This window comes from Montipora foliosa, chromosome 3 (assembly GCF_036669935.1).
Source record: "Montipora foliosa isolate CH-2021 chromosome 3, ASM3666993v2, whole genome shotgun sequence".
NCBI lineage: Eukaryota > Metazoa > Cnidaria > Anthozoa > Scleractinia > Acroporidae > Montipora > Montipora foliosa.
This window is the reverse complement of record NC_090871.1, coordinates 63026341-63036340: the sequence shown is the minus strand read 5'-3', so window position 1 is coordinate 63036340 and position 10000 is coordinate 63026341. Positions and strand designations below refer to the sequence as shown.

The 10000-nt window shown below is 39.5% G+C and overlaps 1 protein-coding gene across 1 annotated transcript in view; it reads right to left on the bottom strand.

Annotated features, from left to right (window-relative positions):
- Nucleotides 1–10000, bottom strand: part of LOC137997905 (pleckstrin homology domain-containing family M member 1-like) — a 22309-nt gene that overhangs the window by 3125 nt on the left and 9184 nt on the right. The window contains exons 8-14 of the mRNA XM_068844227.1: nt 9224–9294; nt 8013–8144; nt 5735–6016; nt 4898–5232; nt 3861–4071; nt 2928–3169; nt 407–538 (exon numbers count right to left, since the gene is read on the bottom strand). Of these exons, the coding sequence (XP_068700328.1) occupies nt 407–538; nt 2928–3169; nt 3861–4071; nt 4898–5232; nt 5735–6016; nt 8013–8144; nt 9224–9294 (1405 nt within the window). The remainder of the gene's footprint in view (nt 1–406; nt 539–2927; nt 3170–3860; nt 4072–4897; nt 5233–5734; nt 6017–8012; nt 8145–9223; nt 9295–10000) is intronic.

Below are 10000 nucleotides of genomic sequence, written 5' to 3'. Positions count from 1 at the left end.
ATCTTAGAAAACTGGTTAAAATCAAGACAGTTCCTTACACATCCAGGTAAAATGTTAAAGCTTTTAGCAGCTTGGTCTTGATAAATATATGACACTAGTGGGATTTCAAGCTGCATAGCTGCACTGGACCTCAGCGTTCGATTGTGCATAAATTGCTTCAGTCGCAGGTAACCTGGCCATTCACGAGAATAAATCGCCTTATGAACTAGCTTAAGAATGAAAAACAAGAATGAAAAAGAATTAAAAACTATGGCATCATAGGCCACAGGAGGTTCTCTCCTTAAATTCTGCGTAGGGGCGTGGAACTGTCTCTCTGAGGTGTTTCACGTACCCATACATGCATGCAAGGGCATGCAGTTTTAATTCAAGTTATATCTTTACAACAGAAATCAAAGAAAAAACTGACCAGAAGGGAATATTGATGAATGTCATCCCACAGATACTCTCGGGGCCAAATTCTTCTTCTCACTTCCTCTGCGATTGAATCTTTACAAGTGAATACAAAGCCTTTCAGATGTTGCAACTGAGACCTAAGAAGCTACAAAGTAAAATAACCATTAACAATAATTTTTATTTATCAATGATAATAGAGCGGTTTTCAATTGAGTGTCGAAAGTAATTAGTTAATTACTTTGATTTATGATTGCTTCACTCAGCGATTGGTTCAAAGTTTTTGCGCAGCTTTTTCAACCAATCAGAAGTGAAAACAAAACCAATCGTGGCTCGCGCGTGGACATTTTCCCGCGCTTTGTGTCGGCTACGTGTAATTACTTCGAGTTTTGATTGGCTTACTGCATTGCCTCCGTCCTTTTTGATTGGCCAAAGTATAGACCAAATTACATTGGTTTTGGTTTTACGACACTCGATTGAAGCTCGCTCTAATGGCTTCAAATCAGCTGTATTATAGATGACGCGCCCACTTGTTTGGCATTGATCTAGAAAACACTGTACTTTACTTTTTGCAGAATACAGGTCTAGTAACTGAAAAGTTATAGGTTCAACTTCTGATAGAAGTCATAATCATACTCATAAAATACTGGAACAAATCAAAATTGCAGTAAGCTAGTATCTGTACAATATTTACCGGTACATGCTAAAAAATGATAATCAATTATACGTCTACGAAAACCACCGAACTGTGGAATGGGCACAAATTGTTGAGTGAATGTACCGCCCGCTTCAGTTTTAAATAACATTTTGATGAAATTTGTCTCCCACGATGCGAGCGGAAGCCAACTTTCGCCGTCACAGTGTACCGGAACAATCACAACAATGGAAAGACAGGTTTTTAAAACCACGAGTCCCGGGAAAAATGGATAAAATCAAATTTTTCTTGTCCAGCGAAGAAGTTACAAGTGCAACCACGGGCTCGCTGTTACTCTGAGTGCACGAAAGGTTCCCTGGGGGCCGTTTCTCGAAAGTCCCGAAACTTTACGGGCCATTTTCGGGTGTCACAATTCCCTTTGTATCTCAGAACGGAGAGGATTTAATTCGTCAAACTTCACAGTTATTTTTCCTTTTAGTTACCTTGAAAACATGTTAAAAGATCGGCTTTCCAAAACAAGCGGTTGGCAATTTCACAAATGGCTTTTCTGGCCCGAAAAGTTTTCGGCACTTTCGAGAAACGGGCCCCTGGTCTGAAAAATTGCGCCGAAAACAACACCTCGCAAGAGTTTTAACTATTTACAAGCGAAAGCCGGCGGGACAGTGACTCAGTAATTGGTAATTCAGGCCCATTCCACAGCTCGGTGGTTTTCGTAGAAAATAAAATCGCTATTTCTGTGCCACGCAGTCGAGGTGGTGATGGCATGGAATTTTTAAAAAATCTATAACCAATTGAGTCCTAGGAGTCAATGTGGGGAGGTTCAGAAGTCAATGGGTTAACAACAACCGTATCCACTCGACAGTCTCCGCTAATCAAAGATATCTTTGTCCCGGTTTATGATTATGCAGGAAATATATAAATCTTGAGTATAGTCTATCCTTGCATTCCCTTGGCTATTCTATTTGCATTCCCTTGGCCTTGATCCTTGTTTCCTACATGCGACAAAGCATTACTTATTCTTATAAATTGTTGTAATGTTCTCAACCTCCTTACCGCAGATAACTCCTTTTTGTTATTTTAAGGCGAAAGAAGTGGAGCTCCAGGCTGGAAGCCCTTTTACTGAGAGCCGTGACTGTCTTTCTAAAAGGCGACTGTGAGAGAATGCCTGTATGTCGCTAAAAACTAGAGTTTGCTATTTTTTAATGGCAAAAGAAATAGGGCTCCGACTTGAGGTGGTCTGAGAGCTCGTGATCTTTCTATTTTGCGATTTAAGAGCGTCGGGGTTTTAGTAATGCTTTGCCGCGTGTAGGGAACGAGTGCGTTCCTAGGGTTTGCTAGGTTTAGGCAGTTTCAAGTTTGAGGAGGAATTGAGGCTCTGACTAAAAAGTCCTTGAGTCATTTGTCCTTCCTTTAAGCGGCATTAGGAAAGAGGCTCGTTCACGTTGATCATGGTGTTTCTGATAGGTTCGCTGCAGAGAACGTTGTATCAGGTTGCAAGACCGGTTTCGGAATTCGTTGCGGATTCCTTCGTCAGTTGCGTGCTCTAGGAGTGAGAGCGGTTTCTTGACCAAGTGTTAGTTTGGGTTGCTTCTTATAAAGCCCTCCGGATGGCGTCCCCTTAATTGATGGACCAATCACCGCGTAGCTATTTTGATCGTTGGAAAACAAAGCTACAATGTGTGCAAATTTTGGGATCGAAAGTGAAGGGCTGTCCTGATTGGTGCATTTGGATCCGTTCTGCTTTGCTTGATCAAGGCCAAGGGAATGTAAATTTGTGGATCTTTTCAGACTCAAATGAGTTGAAAGGGACTTGGAATGTCGCAGTTAGAGAGAAAGTGAAAAAAACTTGACCCCGCCTAGACATATATATAATTATATGTACCTTGACTTCACGCAACTCCTTGATGACATTATACAGAGTAGGATTTGTTTCATCGATGTTAAACAGAGGCTCCTCTTCGATTTGAAGCAGGAATAGCTTGCACTGTTTGGAAACCTGGTGCTTTCTCAGGTCCCAGTTGTGAATAACTCTTGCTGGAATGACATGTTCTTCATTTTCATGGCATTCAAAGCAATAATAACAGGCATCATATGTGCAGACTTTGAACTCTCCATAAATCATCCCTGTGTGAAACAAATATTATATTTTCAGTTTTCCTTTCTTTTACCAGCAAGTGATTTATTAAACTACAACAGGCCTTTTTAACCTCCTTCAAATCTGTGGTGTGTACAGGGGAAACGTTGCCATAGTTTTGTTTCTAGAGGGCCTTATGCATCAGACAAAATATAGTCAATCATTGACTTTAAACTAAAGTTTCTGATAAAAAATATATATAATATTAAACTATAGGCTACCTTCCCAATCTTACAAATTGATAATTGACCACTAGCCAACAAAAACTGACAAATTATACATGCATGTGGGTGGCAAAATTAGTCAAACCCATACATCATAAAATTTTACCTCTTTAACCCAAAAGGGAACAAAGATGGTTTGGCATGTTGGGCTGAGAGTTTTGGAAATACCTGCTGATTTTTTGGAGGACTGAGTGGAATAGACCTTAGCTCAAACCAAAAAGGCAACCTCTATATATAGATCAGCTAGGAAGAGATGCTCTACAAGGTGCAAAATGGCTCCCCTGTTCTGCATTATTTGCTGGCTGGTAAACACTCTTTTACTTGTATTAATTCACCTGTTGTGTGCCTGCAGAATTCAAAATACAAATTCTCCTAAAGGAAAGTTGTCAGACGAGCGTAATCAGTATGATACATGTACATGTAGAACTTTACCAGTGTTATTCATCTGATAACTAACCAATATTTCTGCCACAGCCTCTGCATTGGTAATTTTGACTGTCCAGTCCTTGTTCATTGGCTATCTCAGTCAACAGTAGCATGAGTTGCTTAGTACGTTTTTCATCTCCACACACTGAAGTTACTGAACCCCTCTTTGGAAGAACTTCAAAGCCGCCTGCTACTACTGTAACATGTTCAAAAACAGATGATTCTGGAGGTCCATCAGGAATCTGCAAAGTGAAGTACCAAGGTCAAAATATTGGGTAATGATGTTCAAGCATTCCCTATGGCTCATGATGTAGTCGATAATGTTTCGGCTGCATACTGCTAGACTTCACCCGGCGGCTCTACAACACAGGTCACAGTTATTTAATACAGGTCAGTGTAAGTAGATGCCACTGTGCTACAGATAAATAAACAATTAACACCAAACATGTCTCCTAGCCCGAATCACTCTCAATTCTTAATTATATTATTATTGTACTTTACCATGACGAATAAGAATAGCTTTTTGCATGACAATTTAGGGTGAGACTGGGGCATTACTAAACCAGGAAACAGCAAAACAAAGCAACAGTACACCATGTATGACTCCACATAAAGGTTAGTATTCGGCCTAAGTATGGCTAAAACGTTATTGTTCCTAATCTCAATCTTAATCTCATTGATAACCATCAGGTTCAGTGTCCCGCAAAGTCTAAGGATTTCCTGTGGACCTATTTCAAATAAAGAAAGTATTAAGGTTACTGTAAGTTATTTTTAGGAAAGGAGAAATGCAGCTGTTCATCAAAAGTTGAGTAGCAGACTTTAGAGGACACTTTGTGACAGTAACTGTTTGAATTCCTTGACGTGGGTGACGTTGAAGTTGGGGAGAAGGGCTAGTGAAAATCACCTTGCATTTACTTCCAAATTAAACCATTGACTCCTGGAGGTTCCGCATTGAAAAGTAAAATCGTCTGGCGTTAAACAGAGTAAAATACTCTGGCATTATTAGACAGAGTAAAATACTAAGTATGCCCAGTTTAGGCCGGTTTTGAGGTGAAAGGGTTACAATACCTCCTCTGGTAGTGCAGTGGCTTTTGGCAAAACACTTTCTTCATACACAGGTGCCTCAAATCTGTCAGGACCTTGCACTTTGTAGTCCTTTAGCAGTGAGCAAAAACTAGGCATGCCCTTCAACTTGGTAGGGGATGTTGGACAGGGTGTGGACTCTAGGCCGAGTAAGATCCCTGCGTTGTCTGTCTGATCAAGGCAACTCGCAACACTTATCTGTGTTTCAAACCTGGAGGACCAACCGACAGCCATACCAAGCTTGTTGCTACCCATAAGGGGAGTTGGACTGATGGCATCCCGTGGTCCGCCGTTTTGGGAAAAAGACTCTGAAACAAAACCTATAATAATAATAATAATAATAATAATGATAAGTATTATTATTACTATTATTATTATCAAACTAATCATAATTTATCTTACTACACAGTCAGGTTTTTACGACATGGAGGTCAATGGAACCCAAGGTCCACGTAAACAAAGGACCCATAAGAAAAAAATCACACCCAATGAAAAAAATTGCCCCATCAGAAAGAGCTACCACTGGGGAAGGGGGACTTGCATATGAAAGGGGTGGGGATGCTCGTCCATATTGGTGTCCTCCTGGGGTTTAATTCAAAATTTCCGACAGGCATCCCCACCCCCTTCGTCTCCCCCCCCCAGGTGTGAGGGATGTCATTTCAAAGAACAAAGTAGTAAAAAAAAAAGATACGGCTACAATAATAATATTATTGTATGACAATCTTGTGATACTATTGTCAACAAATGTGACTGTCATTGTCACTAAAGTTTTTGTACAAAAGAAGAGACAAAAAGTACAATGTTTAAAAGTCTATAATTTACCTTCTGCACCAACATTCTCTTCTTCAGAGTAGGAGGAATCCTGAAGAGACAAGTTTTTTTCAACTTTGTCAGCAGCTCTAGATCTATCAGCCGTCACTTCTCGTTTTCGTACAATGTGTTCGATTTCCAAGCTATCCTCAATGCTAGCACCAGCAAGCTCTGCAACTTCAGCATCACTGGAACCTGAACTTTGCATCTGAGCTGTACTTGCTTGCGATATCTGCTGGCTCACTGCTAATGGAATACTGAGAGGAGTAGCTGAAGAAGTGTAAGAGTGTATACCTAAAAAGAAATAAAATAATGGAGAAAAGATCAATAAGATCATCACAAGGATCGACATTGATCCAGGACAAAGTTTACTCCACAACAGTGCAGTTCTCCATTTCCATAGTCAGAAACCTAATAAAAGATCCTTGAATTTAAAAAGAGCTTTAAGACCAAATCCGATAGAAAATCGAGCAATTTCTGTTTTTAGTGGACAAAAATCTGGTACCAGAATAATTTTAAGTATTTTACAGTCCTTTTTACATATGGAAAGAACTCAAGTGAGGCCATCGCTACTGTGTGCATGTGATGGATGAAGAACCTTCGCTGATCCACAGCATTAGGAACTTCTTATGCAACACCCAAGGACAGAGAAAAATCTCTGACCATACATACACTGTATGCTACTTAGGACCACACGCACTTGCACTTAGTCCTTTTTACATTTCCTGAAAGCTAATGACATAAATAGTTGCCTGAAATAACACCGAAAACAATTTCCCATGGGAACGAGAAAAATTAAATTTCAACGTTCAGAGAAATTGTGCAAACACAGGTAAAATTTCATCATCAGTTTCATTTCACCAGTACTTTCAAGTGTTTCTTACGAAGTTCAACAGTTGTTTTTGACATTTGGTGTTGCTAGAAATGATCTTTTAGAAGATATTTAAAACAGTCATAGAGAAGTTTGCAATACGATGTTTATAATCTTGGTACTAGGTTTTTGTCCACTTGTTACTTGAACTTCTGGTTGCTTCCGTCTTAATTTTTTACTTGCTTCTAAAGGTAAAGGTAAAGCCACTTTTAATTATTTAATGCCAGTAGTCCCTTCAGCTATGAGGCTGGTATCAATGCAAGCCAACAGTGCGCCTTAAACCCCCTGCATCTGTCAGTGCTGTATTTTACGGTGATCTACAGTGATAGCTACACGGATCAGGGGAAAGTCGAAACAGACCTTAAAAGTCACCAAGGATCGAACTGGGAACCTCTTGCTCTGAAAGCCACACACTAACCAACTAAGCTACACCTGGTCGTTAACAGTACTTTCGGAGTTGTTAACCCAGTCACACCTCAAGAGCCCTAGGACACCACACCCTCCATTGACGATTAAAATCATCTGGCGTTAGACAGAGTAAAATCTATTAAAATTTGGTTTTATTAACAGAGTTGATAATGTAAATTGGCCACCGTACAGAGATTCTAAAAGCTGACGTTTCGAGCGTTAGCCCTTCGTCAGAGAAAAAACTAAAATCTATTAAGTCTCATTATTATATCTCTCAGATAGTACGCACGCTGTAATTGGCTAAATTAGCGGGCTGTATTCTACAGTACGGCCGCTGTACAGCCCGCTAAATTTAAAATTTCGATAAAACATCATCTAGCGAGTTTTTCATGTCATTTCTGTTGCACAAACTTGTATTGAAAACTGTTTGAATCTTGCAAGCAAGTATTTCAAACTTAACAGCCAAGAAGATTTAGTTTTTGGAATTTTGGCACGGCAATCTTTGTGGCAGTTGAACCTTCCGCTTGACTTTGACTAGTTTCCTTGCCCGCACGCCGGATTAACCTCAGAGATATAATAAATATCTTACTAACCTCGTTTTCTCGGTCCGTACTGTAAGTTACGGATCCTCGTTTTTTCCCGTCGATTTATAGCCTGCGTGCTTCGCGCTTGGGCCATAAATCAATGGGAAAAAACTCGGTCCGTAACTTACAGTACGGACCTCGAACTCGGTTACTAAGAGGTATCTCTTAAGTGTCAATGGGTTAAGGGCATTTGACAGACCTTTAAATACAAACTTAGCTACTAGAGAACCAGTTTCAGTTAAAAGCTAATCAATGACATGTACATTCATCTACTGTGCTATAGCTCAGTGGCAGAGCATTTCAAACTAGTAATCGAAAGGTGGCCGGTTCAACTCCTGCAGAGGAACACAAGGATTTTTTTGAGTACCCCTGAGTCAACAACATTGGTCAACAAATAAATCTCTTCATGTACTGTTGTTAATCTTACCACTGGAATATGTTAGTGGGTGTTGAACCACTTTAGGAAGCTGCCATATTCCACAATAGGCCAGTGTATCACTGCTCCAAGTGTTCAGGCCAGGAGTGTTGTAATTAAAATCAAACTTGAATTCTCCAAGTCCTGTGGATTTACAAGGAAATAGAAAGAAAGAAAGAAAGAAAGAAGAAAGAATTATGTAACTTTATTCATTTTAATACAATGAAAGGGTGAGATACCAGAGGTTATCCCTTTCAAGGGTATCCACCCAAGAGAGTCAATTTTGATGAGGGAGGAAAACCGGAGTACCCAGAGAAAAACCCTCAGAATCAAATTGAGATCAACTCAAACTCAGCCCACATACGACCTCAAGGCCAGAGTTGAACCTGGGTTGCAGAGGTGGAAGGCACAGTTGATAACGACTAAGCCATTCTGGCCTTGTTTACAAAAAAATATAAGTAATTACAGTAAACTGTACTCTTGAGCTAAAATGAGCCTAGTATACAACTTCTCATTAGAATTTTGTGGGATGGAGAAAACTTGTAAGTCTAAATGTACATGGGGGTTGGCAGAGCATGAGTGCCACGAACTGAACTGAAAAAAACAAACAAACAGGAGACCAAAACTTACAACACCTGAAAGATGTAATAAAGAAATAATACATTTATGGATACAAAATTGAAAATGTTATGAGACAAGTGTCTTGACTCAGAAGATGATCCCCGCTGCGGTTGTCAAAATGTTCCTTGCCAGGCCTACCCTCACCTGGCCCCAGTTGTTCAAAAGGAAGACAGTGCTATTGACTGGATAAATAACTACCCAATGGATATATAGCGCAATGGGGTCACTATGACTTATATCCACTGGACAGTGGTTTATCTGGCAGATAGCCCGCTATCCATACTTTTAACAACTGGGGCCTGGACAAATGAATCAAGTTCACACATTACAGGACACGTCTAAAGTGCAGGTCACTTTTCACAGGTCACTTGTTATAAAACCTTGACTAATGCACTCTATTTATGGATACAAAACGATGTTTAGGCCTCAGGATAGCCAGCTTGAAGGTTTTGACCATGACCTGTTAGTAATGAGTGACCTGTGACAAGTGACGTGTACTTTGGCCTAGATGGTATTCATTATACAATGAATGTAGTGAAAAAAGCAACGAGGGTTATATGACCATTGGAAGGAAAAAATGAAGTGAAATCCGGTCTGCATACCTTGCAGGAAAGTCTTCATTATTGACGGCAATTCTGCATCCAGCATAAATGAAAAAGGTTTGTAGCATTCTCTGCATTAATAATCATGAAAGCAATCATCGCTTTAATACTATTAATTAATTAAATAAATTGAGTCTCAAGCTTACAGTGCTGTACAGTGGAACCCTGCTACAATGAAATGCCACAGTACCGAAAAAATTGTTCGTTAAGCGAAGACTCCATTACAACAAATTATCTGGTTAACAGCAAAAATATTTGTTATAGCGGGGTAATTTAATAAATAACAATTACCAAAAATTCAATACTGTATGTAGAAAACATTTTTTTTCATTTGATACTGTTATTGTAACACGCTGACAATCAAGACACCAAATTAAAAAACACTTTCAATTAACTTTAAAATTCAGAAGTAAAGTTTCAGAATGCTAAATTATACATTCAACACTGCAATAGTACAGTACATGTATTTGTCAAAAGCAAGCTGTGATTTCTACTCAATTTATCTGTCAGTTTTACTGACTGCTGCGAGCAACCGGATAAAATATTTGTTATAGCAGGGTAAATTGTACAAACTTGGAACCGTCAAAATTTATTCGTTATATCAGGGAAGTCTCTTGTTATAGCGGGGTTCGTTTCCACATACTTCACTGTAATTCTGATGGGCTTTCAGATGTTGTTTGTTATGATGGGGTCTTCGTCATAGCGGGGTTCACTATAGCAGGGTTCCACTATACAAATGTATGTAACTGAGCACGAGTGGTAATAATTAGCAAGACT